This window comes from Capsella rubella, unplaced genomic scaffold, assembly GCF_000375325.1.
Source record: "Capsella rubella cultivar Monte Gargano unplaced genomic scaffold, Caprub1_0 scaffold_7, whole genome shotgun sequence".
NCBI lineage: Eukaryota > Viridiplantae > Streptophyta > Magnoliopsida > Brassicales > Brassicaceae > Capsella > Capsella rubella.
Window position 1 is genome coordinate 762,660 of NW_006238917.1, and position 24,760 is coordinate 787,419.

Genomic DNA, 24,760 nt, shown 5'->3' on the forward strand with positions numbered 1-24,760 from the left:
ACGGTAAACTCTCTTCGTCATTCTCTGGTTCTACCTTCGCTTCTTCTTCATCTATGAATCTGCAAATTTGGTTCTTTCGTGTTCGTTCTGTGAATCCAACTCGTTTTAAAAATGCGGATTAATAGAGGAACCCGATACGTGATTGTTTGGTGATCACTAATTGCGACCAATTTTGTGATGCATTTGACGGAGAAATCAGTTCTTCTGGAATTGATCAGCCGATGCAGCTCCCTTCGTGTTTTCAAACAGATACAGACTCAATTGATTTCTCGTGATGTTATTCGTGATGACATAGTCATCAACAAAGTCGTCACCTTCCTGGGCAAATCCGCAGATTTTGCATCTTACAGCTGTGTAATTCTCCACAGTATCCGTTCTGTGTTGAGCTCGTTTCCATACAATACACTTTTATCGAGCTACGCAGTCTGCGATAAACCAAGAGTGACGATTCTTGTTTACAGAGCATTTGTGAGTAACGGCTTTTCACCGGACATGTTCACGTTTCCTCCAGTTTTCAAGGCATGTGGGAAGTTTTCAGGGATCGGAGAAGGGAAACAGATTCATGGAATCGTCACGAAGATGGGGTTTTCAGATGATATCTATGTGCAAAACTCGCTAGTCCATCTGTATGGAGTGTGCGGAGATTCAGGGTATGCATGTAAAGTGTTCGATCAAATGCCTGTGAGAGATGTAGTTTCATGGACTGGTATTATAACTGGTTTCACGAGGACTGGGTTGTATAAGGAAGCTTTAGATACGTTTTCAAGGATGAATGTTGAGCCTAATTTGGCTACATATGTTTGTGCGTTGGTCTCAAGTGGGCGGGTAGGGTGTTTAAGTTTAGGGCAAAGAATCCATGGATTGATTTTAAAAAGGGCATCTTTGATCAGCTTGGAGACTGGTAATGCTCTTATAGATATGTATGTGAAATGTGACCAATTGTCTGATGCGATGAGAGTTTTTGGTGAATTGCAAAAGAAAGATAAAGTTTCTTGGAATAGTATGATTAGTGGGTTGGTTCAATGTAAAAGGCCTAACGAGGCGATTGAATTGTTTTCTCGGATGCAAACGTCTTCGGGTATAAAGCCAGATGGGCATATACTTACAAGTGTTCTCTCTGCTTGTGCTAGCTCGGGAGCTGTGGATTACGGAAGATGGGTTCATGAATATGTTGTAAGCGCTGGAATTAAATGGGATACATATATTGGAACTGCTATTGTTGATATGTATGCAAAATGTGGCTGCATCGAAACATCTTTGGAGATTTTCAAGGGAATCAGAAGTAAGAATGTCTCTACTTGGAATGCTCTGTTAGGTGGTTTAGCTATCCATGGACATGGACATGAGTCCCTCCAATATTTCGAAGAAATGGTTGACCTCGGTTTTAAGCCGAACCAGGTAACTTTTCTTGCGGTGTTAAACGCTTGTTGCCACACGGGTTTAGTGGATGAAGGGAGAAAATATTTCCATAAGATGAAAACCAGAAAGTACAATCTATCTCCTAAGCTAGAGCATTATGGATGCTTAATTGATTTGCTCTGTAGAGCTGGATTAATAGATGAAGCACTAGACCTCGTTAAAGCAATGCCGGTTAAACCAGATGTGCGTATATGCGGAGCAATTCTTAGTGCCTGTAAGAGTAGAGGGACATTAATTGAGCTTCCTAAAGAGATATTGGATAGTTTCTTAGAGATGGAGTTTGAGGATAGTGGCGTTTATGTTCTTCTGTCTAACATTTTTGCTGCTAATAAAAGATGGGATGATGTTTCGAGAATTAGGAGGTTGATGAAGGTAAGAGGTATCTCGAAGGTTCCAGGATCAAGTGCTATAGAGAAGTTCATGGCATAGAATAATGATGATGAAATTATGATGTATGAATAACATGATCACCAGATACGAGAATGCCTTACAATACATACATAACAGAGTTCATGAGTTTCTCGCATGTCTCTCTGCCCAAAGCTGAATTTGTCCTCTTCTACTTCACGTTCATCTCGCTTCTTCACCTTATTGTATGTATATAATATTATAATTATAATTTTTATGCAGTTACATTGTACATGATTATTTTCACAGAAATTATCCTTTTTTTTTGGTTAAAATCACAGAAATTCTTGATTTAGCATTTTCTCAAGAATGATTAAAATTCAAAAGTTCATTTTTTTATTTGCTAGGAAATTAAGCAATTTATTATGCTAAAAATTACAAGAAAGAGAAAAGGATTAATACTAAGGTTTTTTCATCCATAGCTTCTGCATGCTAGCTACAGATATTAGAGACTAATAATGGTAAATTACAGTGATAATTAGAGCATAGCATTATTACTAGCATTATGGTACCAATTTCCCATATTGCCCTCACCATCACCATTATCTTCATGACTACCACTGGTTGCTCCTCCCATGGCGGATCTATCGAAAACCCAATCCGTCGTAGCCGTCGGCGGAGGAATCAACTCTACGTTCTGAAACATAACCGGTTTCTCGTTAACCGGGAGAGAATCTTGGTGAAACATGGAAGTGACGAGTCTCTGTTGTTGAAGCTTCTGGTGCAAATCTTGGTTAAAGGAACTCAAAGACTCGATGGAAGAAGATGACGCAAGGTTGTAGTTAGGGTCCAACGGAAACATGTAGCCGGAGAATCCACCGGAACTCATCATCATCATCGCCGTCGAAGGATGGTTTCTTACAAGCTCGCGAGACAACGATGGCGTCACGGTCGAGAACAAAGGAGGAGAAGAGATGACGTGGAGGGTGCAAGGCTTGTTCTTGTTTCGGGTTGAGCCACCGATGGGGACGTTACGTAGGGCGCCTCCACGTGTCCAGTAACGGCGACAGTTCTTGCAGTAGTGACGTGGCTGAGACAAGCTGTAGTTGTTGTAGTAGCAGAATTTGGTGTTGACTGAATCACATCTCGGACACTTCAGAACCGGCTGCGTCGCTGGAGACGACGGTTCTCTGTTATTGTTCTGACGTGGTGGCTTCGTCATCGTCTTGATCCTGCGTGGTTTGAAGCTGGAGGTGTTGCTTTGATGGGCTGACGTCATCATGATATGGGGCAAGAGAGGGGAGATGCGTTCTTGTGATTTCTATGAATCTTCATATGTATATATATGAACGCATTGACGTATATAAAGTACATATATATACAATATGTACATGCATGCTTATTGTATAGTATATATATTTAAAACTTTTTCTTAAACTGAATGTGTATATTTTATATTAATTTTTATTTGACATCATATAAAATGGTATCTGCCTAGGAATGTGTTATTCAACTAGTTTTGTTGTATATATCGCCACTAGTACGCAATTTAGGCGTTAGCATCAATCGCTAGGTGAAAAAAGCGTGACCGTCCCTGACTACTTGTGAAATAGCCAGAGATTGAATCTTCTGGCAAAGAAAAAAGTTTCTGGCTAGGTTCAGTTTCTTTTAGTATTAATTACGATTAATTAACAACATATAGATTAGATTTTTTTATTGTTATAGTAAGGGTGTAACAGTGAGCACCAAAATCAACTCATATCAGATTTGTTGCAGTGGGTTCTATAGTTGTTAAGAAATATTTAAGCTGTTCCTCTAGATGAATAATTCACCAATTATAAATGCCTAAATTGATACATCCAGTTCTAGAATATTACACCACTATATGATTTACCTATATAGTTACTAGGAAACAATTTACATATATAGTTCAATGTGGTAAACTCATTTGGTCGAGCAAAGATTGCCTTCAGAAACATGTTCCTGAGTTTTCAGTTATCAAATGGAGATAAATGATAAATTACGCATTCTTATGGTAGAAGCGAAAAATCTCTTATATTATTGTATTATGTAATATTCAGACAAGACAGGATAAGATCGACCTAGGGAAGAGAGAGTGAAGGAGAGATGAGTGGTAAAAGGTACGAGGTAAAGAAAGAGAAGCCATATCAAGGAGTGGAGTTCCTCGCATTGGGAACAAACTCGAACTTCCCTGTCTCCTCTCTTGTTGGATGCAACACATGCCCAAGTCGTACGTACGGTTCATTTATTATCCTCATTGACTTTTCACTTCTATTGCTCTTCCATCGAATATGAAGATAACTAATTCTCACACATTAGCTTTGATGATAAACTGATTTTGTTTACACTATTAACTGAGTTTACACTATTGCTCTTCTAAGAAATCTATAGAAATCTTAGTAAGGTGTGCCCTCAAAATCGTATCATATAGTATAGAAATTATAATAATCAAGTTCATTAATCGGATTAAAGCATACCATACAGTCATACAACCTTGAACCTCCTCAGGAAACAACACGAAACTTAAATATATTACGACAAACCAAACAAGCAAGAAAAAGCTTTGGGAAATTTGATTCTCAAGACTTATAAATTAGGGGTAGGCTTCAAAGTGTTGGCAACATCAATCACAAATCGGTATCTAACGTCGGCCTTCTCGAGCCGTTCCATGGCGGTGTTGACATAATCCGCAGAGATAAGCTCAATATCCGCGGTGATGTTGTGTTCTGCGGCCATATCCATCATCTCCTGAGTCTCTTTTATCCCTCCTATCATGCTTCCCACTACCATTTTCCTCTCTACACATACAAAATAGCAAAACCACCAAAACAATTTTTTTAAAAAAATTGATGTCATTCTCGCAGTTCACTAACTTAACACTACAAATTTAACGCACGGATTAGTTTGTTACTACAAATATAGATTACCAAAGATGAGAGGCAAGACCGGTAGCTCGAGTGGCTTCACCGGTGCACCAACCATAACAAGTATTCCCTTATGCTTCAGCAAACCAAGCAATGGAAGAAGTGGATGAGTCGCAGATACAGTATCAATTATACCATCCATAGTCCCCATTGCATCCTTAATCTGCTTCGGGTCACGGCTCACCAAGAAGGTATCCGCACCAAGCCGATTAATCGCCTCGTCTCTCTTACCCTCAGAAGTACTGATAACCGTAACTTTGCAACCCATAGCCTTGGCAAATTTAACTCCTACATGACCCAAACCGCCTAATCCAACCACACCAATGTGCATACCAGGTTTGTCGAGCCCGTGATACTTCATAGGGGAATAGACCGTGATCCCAGCGCAGAGGAGCGGCGCGGCAGCGTCCATTGGGAGATTGTCGGGAATACGGATGACAAAACCTTCATCGCAAACCATGTGGTCGGAGTAACCACCACATGTTATGGTGTCGTCATAATACTTAAACCCGTACGTTTGGATCAATTTCGGACAGTAGTTTTCCATGCCTTCGGTGCATCTGTCACATGACCCGCACGAGCCGACCAAGCACCCAACTCCGACTTTGTCTCCGGTTTTGAATTTAGTCACTTTGGCTCCGAATTCAGTCACCACGCCGACGATCTCATGCCTGAAAAAACAAGAGGATAAATAAACATTCTTTACTCGTTCAAAATGACCTTAAAAAAATTTCAGGATCTCTCATCCAAGAATCCTTCGAAATAAATTTGGTAATATATATATTGATATTAATTACGTACCCAGGGACAAGGGGATATTTTGACATTCCCCACTCGTTCTTGACCATATGCAAATCACTGTGACAAATTCCACAGAATAACACTTGGAATCTTACATCCTTTTCTCCTGTTTCCCTACACATATACATTAATTATTTCCACCAAAACTTTATAATTAGGTTCAATAATTACATTGAAACCAAACTGAAAGAGAGATAAAAAAAAAAACAATTTTGAAACCTTCTAGAGAAACGGAAAGGTGAGAGAATTCCCGAATTGTCATTTGCGGCCAATCCGAACGCCTCTTTCTCGAGAACCTTTCCCATACTCGAGATCAAAATTACAACAATAAGATTGAGAGAAATGGATTCGAACACAAATAAGTGTCTCTTTTGTTTTTTTTTTTTTTTTTTTTTTTTTCTTTTTAGTTTAAATTAAATGTCACTTACAGTTGCGAACTTTGAGATGATAATAAGAAGGTTTAGACAAATCCCTTAATATAGGAAATGACTGATGAGGAGGAACCGATTTGATTGGATGCAATTAGGACCATGCACTTACTTTCACGATATTAGTTTTTTTTTTTTCCACGAGAGTTCCTCACCAACTAGTTCTTTTCTTCCTTTTTTTTTTTTCTTTTCAATTATTGGAATCGAATGCAAAGAAAAATCACAAATATGTCTTTAAAAAATAAAATCAAAAAGATGATTCATATTTTCAGTATTTAGTGACTATTAACATGTTCAGACAAATATACACATACAATACGTACATATATAACTTTTCTAAACATTTCATAATTTCATATGCATATACCGCCCAAGATATATGGTTAACGTGTTGATGATGGTAAACAGATTTTTAAATTTTAACGAGTTCCAAAAAGTTGGGAATGAACATTTCAACAATATTTTCTAATTTATTATCTCAGCCCACGCCACGTAGTCATATTTGGATAGCACATTGATAATCAATAGAAGTTTTAAACACCGTCGTTTTGTTTTTGAGGCCACAAATTAACGTTGTTAATCTTTTTTTTTTCCGGCCAATTATCTGATTAGATAATGAAAGTTTTACAGCGTTTTTACAACGTTGTTAATAAATACTCACAAGTCAGTATATACTATATTTTACGGACTATATATTATTTTTTTGGTATATATATACATATATATATTTGAACATGTCTCAAACTCAACGATGTATCTGTTCACGTGTGTACTCACAAGTCCATATGTTTCTCAGTGTACGTACTCATTTCGTCCACGGAACATATTCATAATAAAACCGTCTTTACACTGCTAAGATCGGAAATCATTGAATAATTTCTTAGATTCATGCACTTGATCGATTGTTACACCCAAAAAAAAAGTAGTTTATATTTAATGCCTCACGTAATTTGACCAATATCTTGCTACTTAATTCATAGTAATCCATTTAATCAAATAAAAGTATTTCATTAAGCTTCCACAAACTCAAATCATAAAGCTAATTAAATAAAATTATTCAAGTTTATTAAATTGATACAACACATGCTGTAGTAGTAGTAGTACACACAAAGACGTGAACTTAATACACAAAACTTATTACAACAGACCAAACGAGAAAAAAATGACTTGGGGATGTTCACTTCTTAAGCTTTCTAATTAAGGAGTAGGCTTCAACGTGTTGGCAACATCAATCACAAATCGGTACTTAACGTCAGCCTTAGCGAGTCGTTCCATGGCAGTGTTGACATAATCCGCAGAGATAAGCTCAATATCCGCCGTGATGTTGTGTTTTCCGGCCATGTCCATCATCTCTTGCGTCTCCTTTATACCTCCTATCATACTTCCCACCACCATCTTCCTCCCTATTACACAACCACGTACCAAAAACATATTCCCAATGTTTAATTATCAATATAAGCTTAACTGGAATTAAAAACATATCATGTAAGATAAACAAGATGATTGGCGAATAGGCTCGTACCGAAGATGAGCGGCATGACCGGTAGCTCAAGTGGCTTCTCAGGGGCACCAACCATAACAAGTTTTCCCTTATATTTAAGCAAACCTAGCAGCGGAAGAAGCGGATGCGTTGCGGATACGGTATCAATTATACCATCCATAGTCCCCACTGCATCCTCCATCTGTTTCGGGTCACGGCTCACCAAGAAGGCATCGGCACCAAGCCGATTAATCGCCTCATCTCTCTTTCGATCCGAAGTACTAATAACCGTAACTTTATTACCCATAGCCTTAGCAAGTTTCACTCCTATATGACCCAAACCGCCTAGACCTACCACACCAATGTGCATACCCGGCTTGTCGAGGCCGTGATACTTCATTGGGGAGTATACTGTGACCCCCGCACAGAGTAGTGGAGCGGCACCATCCAAAGGGAGATTTTCAGGAATACGAATGATGTAGTCCTCAGCACACACCATGTGGTCGGAGTAACCACCATGGGTCATGGTGTTGTCGTAGTCTTTGGCTCCGGCGGTTAGGATCATCTTTGGACAGTAATTCTCTTCGCCATCGCTGCAGCTGTCACATGACAGGCACGAGCGGGACATGTAGCCAACTCCGACTTTGTCTCCAGTGTTGAATTTGGTCACTTTGGTTCCAACTTCAGTCACCACTCCCACTATCTCATGCCTGAACAGTAGTATATATTAAAGCTATTTCAATATTTAAGTAAATATATAGCATCTCTGTTTTATTGTTGGAGTAAAGAGATTTTGTGATACCCTGGGACGAGAGGATAAGTAGTAAAGCCCCATTCGTTTTTGGCCATGCTCAAATCAGTGTGGCAAATTCCACAGAACAACACTTTGAACCTAACATCCTTTTCTCCAGTCTCCCTACGTACATACGCATTGAGTTCCACCAAAAGTTAATTTCATTAGAACAAACAAATTTTAATCGGATCATTAGAGGTTAATTAATATTCGTTATAAGAGAAAAATGAAACCTTCTAGAGAAACTGAAAGGTGTGAGAACTCCGGATTCATCTTTCGCAGCCAATCCAAACGCCTCATTCTCAAGAACCTTGCCCATCTTGATAAACAATAAAAGATTTATCTTCGTGACACTAATAATTGACAAGTTTCAATAAAATGAATAGCAAAGACGTCGGATTTTATACAAAAAGAAAAGGCTTGTAGACCCGATGAGAATGAGGACAACTACTCTCATTAATATAATTTACAGGGACCATATTAACCACGTCCACGAGAATAGATGGTCCCTAATGGCTAACTCAATTTTGTTCTAGTAGCAGTGCGATGTCGTCACTCGTCAGTCACGGACAGTCATATCAGCTCACCGGTTTGATACTGATGTGTTCATAAATTGTACAGTTGATTTTTCCTGCTGAATCGAAGGTATGGTTTTTTTTTTTTTTTTTTTTTTTTGGTAACAATGTAAAGTAATCCAAAGCTATGGTTGTGATGCAAAGTAAACAAATTTTACAGTTGTTTTCGTGTAATATGGTCCCGAGGTAACAATTATTGTACCGATAGATACTACCTTCCACATCAAAATTTTAAAGATCTACGCACATGGAACTTAATCCAACCACATGAAAAAAAAAAAAAAAAAAAAAAAGGAAATTCAACCGCATATGTAAATAGTACTTGTTTTGGTGTCAAATTAGGTATAAGTCCATCCGTTGGATAATATATTCATATTTAAAACGTGTTTTGCCCTTACGTTCGGTTCATATAATTCAATATCCTCAGTACATCCCTCAATACAGCTTTTGAAATTTCTTTCAAATCATAATCACTAGAATTACATTCACTTGACCAATGACCATACTCCATTTATAAAAAGAAAGAAAACAGATTAGGATTGAAATCCAGACTAAAGTTGATTTGAATACACATATGACATCAAGTTTAGACAAGAGGATTAAGTAGCGTTGCCAAAACAATATTACGATCTAGTAGAAGCCAAAGTGTTGGCGATGTCGATGACAAATCTATATCTAACATCCCCTTTCGCGAGTCTATCCATGGCAGTGTTCACATAATCCATGGATATGATCTCAGTTTCTGCTTTTACGCCATGCTCGGCCGCAAAATCAATCATCTCTTGTGTCTCTTTCATTCCTCCTATACCACTTCCCGCTACCGATTTCCTTCCTTGCCGATTGCATAAGGGTCTCATCTCATCATACTACTCAAATAGTTTATATATGAAAAGTTGAATAAATTAACTACTATAACGGTCTCGTACCTATGATTAAGGAAAATGCAGATAAATCAAATGGCTTCTCGTTTGCACCGAGTAGAACAAGTTTACCGTTGGATTTGAGTAGTCCAATTAAAGGTAAAATCGAATGCGATGCAGAAACGGTATCAATTATGCCATCCATAGTTCCCATTGCGGCCTAATTAGTAACATAAATTTAAAACATGATTAAAAAATTTATATACATTTTATATGCATAACAATATGGTTGAATTAAGATTACCTTCATTTGGTCTTCATCAGTACTAACCAAGAACCCATCAGCTCCAAGAGTTTCAAGAGCATCCTTACATTTCCCTGGGGTGGAGCTAACCACCGTGACTCTAGTCCCAAATGCTTTTGCAAATCTCACCCCAATGTGTCCAAGACCACCTAGCCCCACGATTCCAATATGCTTATCTGGTCCGGCTAATCCGAAGTACTTCATAGGGCTGTACACCGAGATGCCTATATATATATGTTACGTCATATTAATGAAAATCTTGATAATCTAATATCATCATGTATTCATGTTTCATTTAGATTTACCTGCACAAAGCAAAGGTGCGGCCGAAGCTAGAGGCAACGTGTGTGGAATCTTGACGGCGTAACGTTCATCGACGACGATGTGGTCAGAATATCCACCGTAGTTAATCGTTCCGTCGTGGTGAACTCCGTTATAGGTCGCGACAGCTTTGGCGCAGTAGTTTTCTTGATCGTCACGACAACTCTCGCACGCGCGGCAGGAATCTACTATGCATCCAACACCAACTCTGTCTCCAAGATTGAATTTACTTACTTTGCTCCCTTTCTCACTCACTTCTCCAACAATCTCATGCCTGTAGTAAACAACCATACCACACGTTTATGTATTTCCGAACAATGAGATTAAACGTTTTTTTTTTTTTGTAAAAAGTAAGATTAAACGTTTATTTCCATTTTTTCTGCGTTGGGGACTGTTAACAAAAATGTAAATATTGCTGCACTTAATTATATACCGTTAATTTTTTAAATTTTTTTTTGGGTGACAAGAGAAATATACTTTTATTTAACTATGTAAAAATTAGGTTGTGCTGCATTTAATTAATTATATATCTTCGTAACGTTAAATTTTGATCTGTGCGTGTGGATTTATTAATAATAAAGAAATCAACTCAAAGTGATGAATGATGGTAATGGAGGTGAGTGGTCACTGGTCAGTTTTGGCAAAACTTATTTGAGTGTAGTAATTAATTTATCTGCCTAAATGTTTGTTTTCAACATATTTATATAATCAAGCCGAAAGAAAAGAGCCAAGTGTAAGTGCTCCACTATCAACAGTGAACAAACGAGAATTTGCCACATTTTAATTCCACTCAATTATAATATTAATCTCTAATAATTTAAGTAATTTACCAACCAAATCCACTATTTTAATACTTTCTGAATCATATGGTAAAATTATCATTTCACCTAATAAATATAATCACGATCGTACTTAAATCACCATACAAGCCAAATTCGGATTTCTTTTTTCTTTTAATCGAAGTTTATAATAAGCGTACGGTTAACAAAGATTTTACGAAAAAGTGAAGAAAAATAAAAAATGCGTACCCAGGAACCAAAGGGTAAATGGAGGAATGCCATTCGTTCTTGAGACAATGGAGATCACTATGACATATTCCACAATACAACACTTTCACTCTCACTTCCTCTGCTCCTGTTTCCCTGCACATTGCACATACCATACCATACCATCATCAATATGGCTAAAGTAATCAATCGGTGCATCATGCACATGTGTAAGTACACCACCATCGCAGAGACAGTACCGTTACCTTCTAGGAAAGACAAAGGGAGAGAGATGGCCTGAGGAGTTTCTTGCCGCCCATCCGAACGCCTCGACGGTCTTCTCTCTCTCTTCTGATGATGATGATAAGGATCTCTCCATCTGCTTTCACTCTTTTTTATTTCTTTGTTTTCGAACAATTAAGGGACCGGAGTATCTATCTTCTTATATAGGATTGAGAGACATCTGAAACGCTGCCGTTTCGTTTGAGAAATTTGACTTTATTTCTCTCGCACCATAACATAAAATATCATGATGATGAAAGTTGAATATTTGATATAACTTTTTTTGTCAACTATAAAATTAATAGAATTTTTTAAAATTTAATCTTATCAGATAAAGCTTCTTACACGCAACAAACTTAACCTTTTTCATCAACGTTGTTGTGTAAAACAACAAATTAATTCTTATTATAATTTTGACTTTGACAACTATATAAATTGAAAAATCCCTCCCACCATTATATATACTTATCAGACTCCGGAAGGACCTTCCAAACGAAGATAATCATACATTACACCTGAAAACGAATCAGTAGTGTTCCGACCATGAGTAAGAAATATCGTATTATTACCAACCCTAAGTAACTTCCCATTAACATCGATATTGTACAATTTGTACAGCCCATGAATCCCATGCCTCGCGATCGCGTTATCCCGGCCTATTAGCCCAGACATGAAGATAGGTTTGGAATCAGCTTCGTTGACCTGAACCATTAAATTAACAGTTGTGGCTGCAGCCAAAGCTATTCGAAGTGTGTAGTTTCCAGTTTGAGTCACTGCTTTTAAATTGAACTTAATTTGCCATGTCGTTGCTTCATATGTCCCGTTTCCAGCTTTCCTATATTTTACAAGAAATAAATATATTATTTGTATTGGCAGATTAACAACATTTATTTTGGATAATCTAAATATATATTATTAATTACCTGTTGACATGGGCATAGAACCAGTCTTTTTTATAGTCACTCAATCCAGCAATAAAAACAAGATCGTTTCGTGGATATAAAGCACTGTAACGATCCCATAGACCATATTGTCTAAATCTGTATTATTACACATAAAAATTAAATAAGACACCATTTAGTATATTAAAATAAAAGTAGTAAACAATGTTTGATGTGTTGCTTAATTATGTTAATTACCTGTCTTGAGGATTTGAGTGATTAAAAGAGAGTTTGGTGAAAAGGGCTGGGTCCGGTTCTGGGATATAGAACTCTGCGGCGGTTCGGTCCGGTTCTCCGATCTCCCACAGTGTCTGACCGTTTCTCGGTGGCTCGTACACTATAGGTCCAATGTTTATCTCCTTACCTATAGGCCAAACCAAACTATGAGTCCAATACTTGGGCCTAATAAGTATTCTTCAGCTGTGGCCCATCTTAAACTTAAATTATGATTACAACAGTGTTACCTGGTGTGATGGTAATGTCACGCTCGTATTTATAGTCACCGATAAATCCAGGAACCCATGCGTAGAGACTATACGTCCCAGGTCTCACATTAGCTATCGTGAACATCCCCGTTTTGTCTGCTCGTGTCCAAAATTGATATCCCTTTTTCCAGATGTTGATTGTAAAGGATTATTAAAAAGCGAGATTGTTGACATACATTGAGTAATATATATATAGGTTAGTTTAGTACCTTGTTTTCGGTTTGCCATGAACCAGCTTCACCAGGTAATGCTAATCCCACAAAAGCATATTCCTCGAATAAGTTTGCCTTGATTTTGTTGTACCTACAATAATTTCATAATTTCCCGCATATCATTATTTTTGAATATATATACTTGCATATAAACAAAAACTGAGAAATATATATATTTATTTACCTGTCTTTAACAAAGAGTTGACCTTTAATTGTTCCTCTTTGGTGATAAAGAGGGTAATCTACGGACTTCACGAAATCATAAGGCCAGCTTTGGACCTCGGAAACCATCTATATATACATTCAATCTGTTTAAGTATGATGATATGGAATACAAAAACGAATAAAATAATGGGTCACTGATTTGGTAATTAACGAGACCTGTCGTTTAGCGTCGGTCCAGAGAAGATTACGAGAAGATGCAGAGTTGAGATAAACAAAAACAGGACCAAACACCTTCTTCCACGGCTCCTTGCTTGTATAACTAGTGTTCATATCTTTCCCCACGTAGTGTACACTTGTAAACATCTAATTAAAGACAAAACACAAGATACTTATGAAATAAAAAATGAAACATAAATATAAATACACGACCACAAAAGTAAATTAAGAGGATGTAGTCAGTATCCTTACAGAGAGAGTGGTGGGTCCGAGATGAGAAGTAAGATCTTGTTTGACGGGTCCGCAGCCACGGAACTCGTTGCTGGGAGTAATCATCCAGAACCCAACACCTTGGTCCGACGATATCCAACCGTGTACTTTGTTGTCTTTGTCTTCCATTGAGTACATGTACTTATCGTCTACCTGCATCACATCCCCGTAAACCATTTTCTTACCCTTTGCTTTTGTATATGTTACTGATTTTACTTTGACTTTATGGCTATGATCATAAAGCTATATAAATTTTTACTGACGGGATATAACATTTTGATATACCTGCCCTTTAAGCATATGATTTTGTGGATTTTTCAAATGAACAGCTTCTTTGTAAGCCAGTTTACTAGCACGACCACTCCTGATATTTCTATCTGCTTCAAAAGGCATAATTTTCTGCCGATCATCCGATATAGCCATTACATCGAATCTGCAACATTGTTTTTTATAAAAAAATATTATTTTTCAATCGTAGCAATATTAAAATATGATATAAATAATAAAGTGCTTACTTTGTTGTGTTAAGCTTGAAGACGATTCTGGTTTGGTCCATGAGTACATCAGGCCAACCTTTCAACCTCTCCAACACAGCGTACATGTATACTCCGGACACACCCCTTCGAATAATATACCTTTAAAGGGAACCATTCTCCATTGTTGTTAATCTATATAATTTACATCTCCATGAAATGGAAAAGAAACAAAAGAGTTAGTAACTACGCTTTTTTATTTTACTTGCAAATTGACGTACCGTTTGTCTACGTTCAACGGCGCTACTGAGCCCCGTTGAGACACACTCCATGTTCTCGAAAATGAAATTTCCACATGCTCACTTGTTTGATTTACAATATCGAATTTTGTTCCTACTAACCTGTTAGACCATAACATTAATATAAAATATAAAATATATGTATAGTACGTAGCTAGGTACAATTTTGAAATATATATTTAATCAAAAAAATACGAAGAGAGATTGGAATACTCACAAATCGGTTTCCGGTTGATGTCCTAGTTCATACCATACTACGTCCCAATACCTTTATATAATTATTAATGGTGATGTTATATAAGACGAACTATATATATATATATATTTTTTTTTTCTTCTTCTATATCTTGTTTATAATACATTTCCCGCATGCTATATATTAACTAAGTATTAAGATAGATCTATATATCATACCCGCGATTTTCAATTTGGTCGTTCAAGATATTGTTAAAGCCATTGTACTTGATTCCAGTTATCAAGCCTCGTGGACATGAGAAGGTAACTTGGATTATACCGTTATCAACGACCACCTTAAACAACAACAAAACAGGCCATCATATATAACAGTATCCTTGCATCGAAACATTCTATTTCTATATACGTATAAGAGAATTCATATAACGTTTTAGTAGTATAACTAATTAAACCAAAAATTAAATTAGACATTTTGGACGACCGTACTTGGTTAGGACCAACTTTCTTGAGCGTAACCGGGGGAGATGCAAATTTTTGTCCGCGTTCATCAACTATGTTTAATTTGACTCTGTAATAATAAGAAGAACTTACAATTATGATTTTTTAAAAAATATTCAGAATGTTCACTTGAATAGTTAAATATGCATGGACTCGTTTGGATTTATCCGTTGAATAGATACGAACGCTGAAATAAATCTTTTATATATATATAACATTCTTCAGCTTGAAAATAAAAACAACAAATTATAACAGAATTGAGGCATATGACCAATTATATTTCCCCTAGATTTTTGTTTTCTTCTTTTTAAAATTCAAGTCTTACGACAATTACGAAAAAAAAAAATCTTATGACAATTAATTAAGCTTCAACATGTTTATACACAAAAAAATATGTGAAACTCTGATTCAGTGATAAGACAGAGAGGAACGCGTACCGTGATGATCGAGAATGAACACTTTGAAGAAGAAAGATCAGAACGAACAGTTTGGTCATAACCCGAACCGCCTTCATTACCGGAGCTCCGTATTCCATGATATCCTTCTCCAATTCACTAATGCCTTCGACAAATAAAACAGAAAATGAGATTATTACCCCCACAATGATATTTTAGACAAATGGCAATTAGTAGCAAGGTCATCAACCTCTTGATCAGTGAAGTTAGTCTCGTCGATCTATACTAAATCAGTATGGCTAATGCCTAAAACTCCTTACACATAAACTTTCTTGGATTCTTTTGCAGCTTAATTTGCTCTCTTCACTGAAGAAAGTTATATCTCTCTCGTAAGATATTGTTACTTAAACTTTTTGATTAACCATTGTTATTCATCAAGATGATAATCTCTGATTAACAAAATAAGAGATCACAAATCTTTTTACAACTCAGATACAAAATCTTACAAGGAGCTGCTAGCTAGGTGTGTATCTATATTTATATTTGTAGCTAAAAATAAAATCCCTGGAATATTTTTCCTTTTAATTTTGTGCAATGGATCGGGTAAGTTAAGAAACTACATATGTGCTCGGTATCTTTATTTCCATTTCTTAAGAAATTGAAACCTTCAAATAATAGGTTATTCCATTAAATAGGTTATAATTCTGAAAAAAAATAATATTACTGAGTGTTGAAGGATATGAACCTATTAAAACATATTGCTAATGATTTAAATGTTTTGATTTTAAACCATTTAAAATTGAATCTGAGAGTTTTTAATATGTTTCATCAAAGAAAAGGTACACAATTTGTTAAATAATCAAATCCAGCAAATTTGATAAATCCAACGGGTTAATAAACTATAGTATTGGCCTCGATATAACTCCTAACTCAATGGGCTTATGGGCCATAAGAAAATAAGGAACTTCTTACTTAATTGCTTATTGAATCATGGCAATAATCCAATAATGTTACATTAGTATGTGTATGTTTAACTAATTAGTCTATTCGATATCATCATTTTCAAATAAAAATTCGAAATTTGGACATCAAGAAAAAATTAGATAAATGCTGTCAAAAAAAAAAACTAGATTAATTTATTATTTTTTTAGAAAGCAAAATTAATAAAATAAGAGTCTATAAAGTAGGCAATTGCATAACAAAATCCAGAAATAAATAAAATAATTATATATATATATATATATATGTGATTTTTAAATTATTTCTTTCCATATGAGTTACATAATATAAGTTATACATATAAGAGTAATATTAATTTAAATCTAGATTTTAAGAATCAAAATATCTTAGTTTAGTGAGATTCGTATTTTACTATCTGAATATAAACTGAAAATATATTAGAGTGTTAAACAAAATATTACATCGATATCAGAAGTTACCTAATGTTTTTAGTGTTAACTATTTTATCAAATATATAAAATTTTACATGACTTTACGTTCTGAATCGATCGATCACACATATTTAAGTTTAAACAATTGTTCTAAAGGGGCATCTATCATAACGAATCATGGATAAACTGATCACTTAAACTATTTAATTTGTATATGACGATAACATTTCTGGCACTCTGAGTAAAATTAATTGCGAATTCCTTTTTGAGCTATACTCAATTATTATGCAACACACTATCGCTTATAATCATATATGCTCTCTTGGATTACTTTAATGACAATGTAAGGAATCATTATTTAAATATGAAATTTTAAGCTCTAGTGAGCTATGATGGCATTTTCAACTAGCTAGTGTTACCGTTGATCTCGACTGCATTATTAATTATAGTATTCTAAAGTTTTAATACAGTTTCCCAAATGAATTACGTTGGTTTAGCTAAGATGCGCGCAACCTCATACAGTATAGTATTCAAACCCTTAACCCAAAATCTAATACTAAAACATTATCGTCAAATTGTTAACTCTAATTAATCAGCGTTTCAAACACAGTATTATCAAGGGGTATTATCAAACACCGTAACAGTATGTGTCTCCCTCTCGATGTTCTCATATTAATGAGTCCAAAAACTACAAGAAAGCTAGATTCTTATAAACTCAATATTAGCAATTTTGTAAGCCAATACACGATAGTTCCTCTTTAACATTTGTATCTTTGATATAGTATCAAATCTTGAAATAATTGATTATTACTTACTAATATAAGAGGACTAATTAACTCATAAAAAGTAGTAATAAATTAAAAATATTGTAATGGCCAACAACTTTGGAACATTTAGTACAATTTCCACCAGTCATCAAGTTCCAAGGCTATCTTTTTAAACTCGACATATAATTGCAATTAATTACCAACTATAATATTACCTTCGGAAACCTGAAAAAGAAGGTTTAAATTAAAAAGTTTTATGTACCCAAAGATTATGTGGGATTTAGTTTTAAAAACATCAAAAGTGACAACACCTTATCCTTTTCTTGGTCTGATCGATAACCTAAATAAGGTTTATAATTATCATTCACACTACTACTCTGAGTACTCTCTCACGTTAATTTTATAACACCAACAATAAATAAAAAAAAAATAAAAAATGAAGAAGCATAGTTTATATATGTAACCAACACGTATTTACTTTTTCAAAACAATTTGTTTTGGTCTAATGTGTTAATATCATTTCCGACTATTAATAACTCATTAACAAACTAAATTAATTGGACAATAAGTTTCTTAATGATGCTGTAATATATATATACCATAAACGCGTATATGTTCAGAAGTTCAATCCAAAATATAGCATTAATCACACTTAAACAATACTGTCTGATTTTGTATGATGCACTCAAGTGGTGATAGCTGCCATAACATGCTTTGTTGGTGTAAAGTTACAAGAATCACCTGAGAAAAACTGTATTCAATAAAACAAAAGTTTCTTTATGTAGAGAAGATAATATAGAGTGTTAGGATTATAGTTCTCTGTTATCGAATGAAACCTAAATTAATTCTCTTTCGCAAACTAAACATGTTCCTAAGATTAGTTCTTATATATACGGCAATGAATTGAAATATAAAGATCCCTATTGTTAAAGAGGCGGTAACAAACCATGGAAACTGTAGAATTATTTGCGTAAACTTCAACTTAGATTGTAGAATTGTTTTGGAAAACTTAAAACTTGAAAACGTGAAACGTAAAAGAGAACCCATATAGAAGTGAAGATAATAATGATTATAATTGGTAAAACCGAAATGATTCGCTGATGATTGACACCTGGCGTGAATAGAGACTAAATCTTTTTATCTTAAGACAGACGATAATTGGGGATTTGGTCACTTGGACGCACTTTTAAGATTCTTTTTTTGATTAATAAGAAAAAGAGCAAAGTTTGAGTTTGAGTTTGAGTTTGAGATTCGAGATGTGATTGGTTCGAAGCAGTCCACAGCCCACGTGGTATCTTTTATTACCCATGTTATCTACCTAGACCCCACCTGAATCTTACAAATATCAACGGTATAAATATCAAATTTCATTAGGGTTTGAATTTCGATTAAGTTTGATTTTAAAAGAAATTTAGCTACATTTAAACCAAATTTTGGTTTTGTTTTTTGATTGGATCATAAGAACAAGTGTGTATATCTTATTATATGCTGTTGATTAGGGCCAATAGTTTTGTAGATTGGTAAACTCGGCTAGTCCACTGCGGATATCGACCTTATTACTCATGAATATATTTTTTTTTGCTAAACCTATTACTCATGAATATTATTAGCACAACATACATTATTAATGTTAATGGTTTATATCCAGTTACTAATAATATCGAGTAATCCTTTTTTTCTTCTTCTTAAAAGCCTACGAAAATCATTCTCGGCAATATATCGAGTAATTTAGGATATTAATATTTGTAAACATAGAGTTTTTTATATAAAAAAATAACTATAAAGATGAGGCGGTTTCTGCGGTGGAGCGTGCGAAGGCATCCATCAATTGGTGTTCTCACTTCTCCCACGTGTGCCTGCCACAAATGCATCTTGCATTTTATATTTTTTCACTCGATGTAAATTATATACAATAGCTTGAATGCTTTATATACATATATGCAAATATAAGCATAACTTTAACCATATCAACTACAATTCTTTGTTTTTTTCAACATTTATATTATCTGGACCTGATATAAAAACCAACTTTCTTACATAGAACAACACTGATTATATGTTTAATTCATAATCTATTTTATTTTTAAAATTACTGTGTAGTATTAAGAGTTGTTTTTATATATGAATCTGGTATCAGCTATATATATATACACGGCGTTGCTTTGATTACAAATTAAGCAAGTAACATTATTTGGTATTATATTTCTTGCCATATTTGGAAACTTACGACAAAACAATGTAGTGAATCTCCGCAACTCCAAGTTCCTGTCTGACACGTGTACTTTATATCGTTTTATATACACCAAAAAAAAGAGGACTTATTCTTTTGTAAGAAATACGTAATGCCATATGGACTATTTGTACAATGTATTTTGTTCGATCCCTTCTCTTACTTTTTTGGGTAAATGTCTTTTGTACAGATCCATTATATATGTTTAGTATATTGTTTTCGTATGACCATAATTAAGGTCCATTATACTGTAATTAAAGCTCTATTTGTATCACCTACAAAAGATAATTAATTAAGAAAAGCAGCATATAAAGCTAGAGGGTTTTGTCAGAGAAACACGGTCCTGTGATGCACCCATTCACTATTTCCACATGACATCTGAAAAAACAAACAAGACTTAAGATTTAAATTATAAATATGTACGGACATGTTAAAAAGGAAATATTATTGATAATGAAAATTTACCTAACTCACACTATACGTTTAATATTATTTCACTTCTTTTTTTATCCAAACAATTCCATTAAGTTTCCACTATCTCCCACAATAAACTATAAAAAGAAATAGTGATGAAAGTTATATATATATATATATATATATATATATATATATATACGTTTAAGCTATATCTATATATGTTCTCTTAACCTAGTACCTTTATAAGAACTTCTTTCTATTTCGTTGGTTTGATAAAATCACACACAAATACTACTTTTGGACTATAAATTTAGTACTTTACTATGTATTAAAACTACCAAAATATGTCTCATATTAAGAGGTGAGTGTGTATATATATATATATATAGTTAGTTTAATCCTCGAATAGATTGTTGACTCTTGGCTCAACCTTCCTCTCTCTCTTTCTATTTCTACCTTTCTCTTTCTTCTTATTCGTTCATCTTCGTCTTCGTTTCCCTTTTGGTCTTGGTAAGATCTAAAAACAAAACCCTAGAAAAGAGAAGAGCCAGAGGAGAATCAAATAGAGGATAAAATCGATGGGAAGAGGGAAGATTGTGATCCAAAGGATCGATGATTCAACAAGTAGACAAGTCACTTTCTCCAAACGAAGAAAGGGTCTAATCAAGAAAGCCAAAGAGCTAGCTATTCTCTGTGACGCCGAGGTCGGTCTCATCATCTTCTCTAGCACCGGAAAGCTCTATGACTTTGCAAGCTCCAGGTTCTTCTTCTCAAAACGATTAATTCTGAATTTTTTACATCTTCTTGATTTCTCGGATAGCGGAAGTGTGTCTGTACGATATATAATTTTATGCTAAGGTTTTGTTTAAAAGGCTATAGGGATATTTCAGTGAAATATTTGTAACTGTGCGATCTGTTCATTTGTAGTAGAAAAAATTTCGCATCTGGCGGTCGGTAGAACATGTTACATTTTGCCATATGTACAATAAGATGTGTATGTATAGCCGACAACCTATATTTTTTACAACAAAGAAATATTATAATTGACTAGAAGTTTAAAGGAAGAATGATTCTTTTAAAGATGGAAAAAAAGTAATTCGAGATAGTTTCTTTGCTTCATATCTGCTTGATTATTAAGTTTACACTTCGGTATTTTTTTAAAAAATACTTTCTTAACAAACATGTGTTTTGTGTCTTTGCACATGTATATATATGTATGGATATTAACTTATTGCTATAAGGCTCATTGTTTAGTTTTTCCAAATTTAGAATTAATGATTCATAAGTAGATGACACAATAGCTGAGTGCGATCTTGCTCAACCATCAGTACTGGAAAGCTAAAAATAAGTTCTTCAGATAGCACAATATTGAAAGATTGGTATGGAGAAGGAATTAATTTCTCAAAACCAATATGCTTAAACATGATTTAATCTAATTAAATAACAAATTATCTATTTATGCTCATAAACATTTACATATTTTTGAGTTAGATCCTATATATCATGACATAAGGATCATAATTAACTCTGTAAATTTAAAGCTGTATAAGTTAACTATGTATATTTAACGCATATAATTATGTATATTTAACATTGTATAACTTAACTTTGTATATTTAACGTTATATATGCAGGATTGTTATTATTACATTTCAGTCTAAAGAATATATTAATTTCTTATTTTTGAATTTTTTTGTTATAGTATGATTACATATTTATCAGTGTCAAACAAACAAATAAAGAGTTCTATAATGTGAAACATCTTTTTCTTGATAATTTCCTTCATTATTTAGTAACGAATAGTACAATACTTCTTATGTGAGGGATTTTTCAACCTTGGCGAGCATTGTTAAGTCTGCATTTTTCATCTTCTTTAACCATTATCCCCATATATATCATAGAGTTCATGAATGATGAAACTTAGCATAGTTTTGAGTTTACCATTCTTGAAACTTACACACAGCCAGGATATATATGCCTTGACACGTTATTGTTTCTTGGAATTAGTATAGTAAGTGTGCCATGTTGATGCATTACATTTATGACCGAGCCTTATTATTAGTTTCTTTGTTGTTTCTGTAATTTCTTTCTATCTCACATAACTGGATCGTTTTAAAGCTCTTGGTTAATTATCTCAAAACAATTTTTTAAAGCAATTTTTCTTGTTTATTGATAATGGAACATCTATATAGTTTCTTTAGTTCTTATAACAAGTATGTGAGTAACAAAATCATATTACTGAGTGAAAGTTTAATTATATGTTCTGTGGAATGTGTATGTGTACTTAATTATATACAAGTCTGTGTGTAAATATCTTATATCTTGCCACTACAAAGACTGAAAAGTCTATAGCACATAATTGTATGAAACTTCAAGGCTATGTGTTTTTTCTTTACGTATATCTGAAAGCTTTTTAGTGGAGGAGTCGGATTATAAACTTCATAGGAAATATCTTATATACTCTTTAGTGTGATAGATGATATGATTTGGGTGAATCATATATATACCATGAACAAGGTACTAATATAAAATCTTTTAAAATAGCATGAAGTCAATTATTGATAGATATAACAAGAGCAAGATCGAGCAACAACAATTATTGAACCCAGCATCAGAAGTCAAGGTATACATATATTGACAAATATGCAAATATATACAAATTATGCATATACATGTATTGAAATGAGATTTGATTTACTGAGTTCTAAGTTTGATAAGTTATTTGTGTTGTGTGTTATAGTTTTGGCAGCGAGAAGCTGCTGTTCTTAGGCAAGAATTGCATGCTTTGCAAGAAAATCATCGGTATTGCCTTGGACTTTTGTAACATATATATTAGATATAATCTCTGATCAACATAAATAGATGGAAAGGCAAGTACAAGGAAAGGGAAATGAAGAAACTTGTGCTTATAGATTGTGTTTGGTACGGAGCAGGCAAATGATGGGAGAACAACTAAATGGTTTAAGTGTTAACGAGCTAAACAGTCTTGAGAATCAACTTGAGATAAGTTTGCATGGAGTTCGTATGAAAAAGGTACATAAACACATATACTCTCTACCTTGTATTATATGCTCTGGAGTGTATATTGCTCAAAAGATTGACAACAGAACACAATGGAATTCAATAGAACCGATTGCTTTTTCGGATTCACAGGAACAAATGTTGACTCAAGAAATCCAAGAACTAAGCAAAAAGGTACACAATGAGATATATGCAAACACTTAATTGATATCTCTTATCTATATATATATGTAAACTCCCCAAAAGAACACAATTAATTAGTTACAAATCTGAATTACTATGGGATTTTCTTTGATTGTGTGGTGCAGAGGAATCTTATTCATCAGGAAAACCTAGATTTGTCTAGGAAAGTACAACGGATTCATCAAGAAAATGTTGAGCTCTACAAGAAGGTGACAAACATGTTCATATATATACAAAAGTCCATGTGCTTAGAATAAGAGCTTTGAAGTGATGGCCTTCAACGTTTCAGGCTTACGCGGCAAGCACAAATGGGTTTATACATCGTGAACGAGCAGCTGTCACTGTCACGGATGATGAATCATCACAGACTCAGATTCGGCTGCAACTAAGCCAACCCGAGCATTCCGATTACGAGACCCCGCCAAGAGCAAGCGAATAACATCAAGGTAAAATTTATATTAATTTGATCTTTGACGACGTTACACAAAAGCCCTCTATGCATTTTTATATTATGTAACACTCGTTTAAAGTTTTTCAGAGATTGAAGTTCGAAGATACTGTGATGTTGAAGACCAAATCCAAAGACTAGGTTTGAATAAGGGTATTGAATTTGAAGCCCAATAAAACCAAGCCACATGATAAGCAGCATGGTTCTTCTATCATCAATTAATCATGTTTTTCTTTCTTTGTGCATTTCAATTTGAAAATATATATATAAGTAAAAGCATATATAATTAAAATCCGGTGTTTAATTTGTTATACTCATCTTGAGTATTATTATTGCCTTTGTTTAGAAATCATATAGACTCGTTAATCAAAAAATATAAACAAAAGTAGTAAATATGTTTATGTTTTTAATTACCCTAATTTAGACAATTATGTGTCATACTTTCTATTTTAAACCGGTTTGGAAACTACGTATTAGGGGTGACCAAATCGGATTGTTGACCAGAAACCATAAAGGTTGAGTCTTTAATAAAGGAAACACAAATCATCATCATCGTCACCAAATCATCATCACAATTCACAAAGGTTGGTGGTGGAGAGTATCCCACTGAGA

General features: G+C 34.4%; 7 protein-coding genes across 8 annotated transcripts; 2 read left to right on the forward strand and 5 right to left on the reverse strand.

Annotated features, from left to right (window-relative positions):
• The first annotated feature begins 63 nt into the window (after positions 1-63).
• On the forward strand, positions 64-2,064 carry LOC17878447 (pentatricopeptide repeat-containing protein At4g38010). The gene has a single exon (XM_006283396.2). The coding sequence runs from the start codon at positions 178-180 to the stop codon at positions 1,846-1,848; it is 1,671 nt and encodes a 556-aa protein (XP_006283458.1). The 5' UTR covers positions 64-177; the 3' UTR covers positions 1,849-2,064.
• A 76-nt stretch (positions 2,065-2,140) lies between these two features.
• Positions 2,141-3,105, reverse strand: LOC17877745 (dof zinc finger protein DOF4.7). The gene has a single exon (XM_006285773.2). The coding sequence runs from the start codon at positions 3,047-3,049 to the stop codon at positions 2,306-2,308; it is 744 nt and encodes a 247-aa protein (XP_006285835.1). The 5' UTR covers positions 3,050-3,105; the 3' UTR covers positions 2,141-2,305.
• A 1,084-nt stretch (positions 3,106-4,189) lies between these two features.
• LOC17879311 (cinnamyl alcohol dehydrogenase 8) lies at positions 4,190-5,896 on the reverse strand. The gene is made up of 4 exons (XM_006285024.2): positions 5,733-5,896; positions 5,514-5,627; positions 4,716-5,383; positions 4,190-4,586 (listed from the first exon to the last, which is right to left on the reverse strand). The coding sequence occupies exons 1-4, from the start codon at positions 5,816-5,818 to the stop codon at positions 4,375-4,377; spliced, it is 1,080 nt and encodes a 359-aa protein (XP_006285086.1). The 5' UTR covers positions 5,819-5,896; the 3' UTR covers positions 4,190-4,374.
• Positions 5,897-6,972: 1,076 nt separating this feature from the next.
• Positions 6,973-8,590, reverse strand: LOC17877561 (cinnamyl alcohol dehydrogenase 7). Its single transcript, XM_006283939.2, has 4 exons — positions 8,448-8,590; positions 8,224-8,337; positions 7,464-8,131; positions 6,973-7,344 (listed from the first exon to the last, which is right to left on the reverse strand). Exons 1-4 carry the CDS (start codon positions 8,531-8,533, stop codon positions 7,139-7,141), a joined length of 1,074 nt encoding a protein of 357 aa, XP_006284001.1. The 5' UTR covers positions 8,534-8,590; the 3' UTR covers positions 6,973-7,138.
• A 564-nt stretch (positions 8,591-9,154) lies between these two features.
• LOC17878934 (probable cinnamyl alcohol dehydrogenase 6) lies at positions 9,155-11,639 on the reverse strand. Its single transcript, XM_006283908.2, has 6 exons — positions 11,527-11,639; positions 11,303-11,416; positions 10,259-10,548; positions 9,954-10,177; positions 9,716-9,869; positions 9,155-9,621 (listed from the first exon to the last, which is right to left on the reverse strand). The coding sequence occupies exons 1-6, from the start codon at positions 11,637-11,639 to the stop codon at positions 9,413-9,415; spliced, it is 1,104 nt and encodes a 367-aa protein (XP_006283970.1). The 3' UTR covers positions 9,155-9,412.
• A 334-nt stretch (positions 11,640-11,973) lies between these two features.
• On the reverse strand, positions 11,974-16,286 carry LOC17879994 (rhamnogalacturonate lyase). Its single transcript, XM_006285663.2, has 16 exons — positions 15,942-16,286; positions 15,734-15,857; positions 15,285-15,366; positions 15,018-15,133; positions 14,821-14,871; positions 14,586-14,705; positions 14,347-14,466; positions 14,117-14,264; positions 13,814-13,984; positions 13,562-13,708; positions 13,365-13,471; positions 13,178-13,271; positions 12,948-13,089; positions 12,682-12,847; positions 12,466-12,582; positions 11,974-12,377 (listed from the first exon to the last, which is right to left on the reverse strand). Exons 2-16 carry the CDS (start codon positions 15,829-15,831, stop codon positions 12,011-12,013), a joined length of 2,046 nt encoding a protein of 681 aa, XP_006285725.1. The 5' UTR covers positions 15,832-15,857; positions 15,942-16,286; the 3' UTR covers positions 11,974-12,010.
• A 4,704-nt stretch (positions 16,287-20,990) lies between these two features.
• Positions 20,991-24,440, forward strand: LOC17880314 (agamous-like MADS-box protein AGL21). 2 transcript variants are annotated; one of them, XM_023779204.1, is made up of 8 exons: positions 20,991-21,256; positions 23,041-23,119; positions 23,237-23,298; positions 23,430-23,529; positions 23,650-23,691; positions 23,826-23,909; positions 23,990-24,146; positions 24,231-24,440. In XM_023779204.1, the coding sequence occupies exons 1-7, from the start codon at positions 21,075-21,077 to the stop codon at positions 24,137-24,139; spliced, it is 699 nt and encodes a 232-aa protein (XP_023634972.1). In that variant the 5' UTR covers positions 20,991-21,074; the 3' UTR covers positions 24,140-24,146; positions 24,231-24,440. The 2 variants fall into 2 exon arrangements, with proteins under 2 accessions (XP_023634972.1, XP_006285120.1); XM_006285058.2 differs by having other exon boundaries at positions 24,239-24,440.
• The last annotated feature ends 320 nt before the right edge of the window (positions 24,441-24,760 follow it).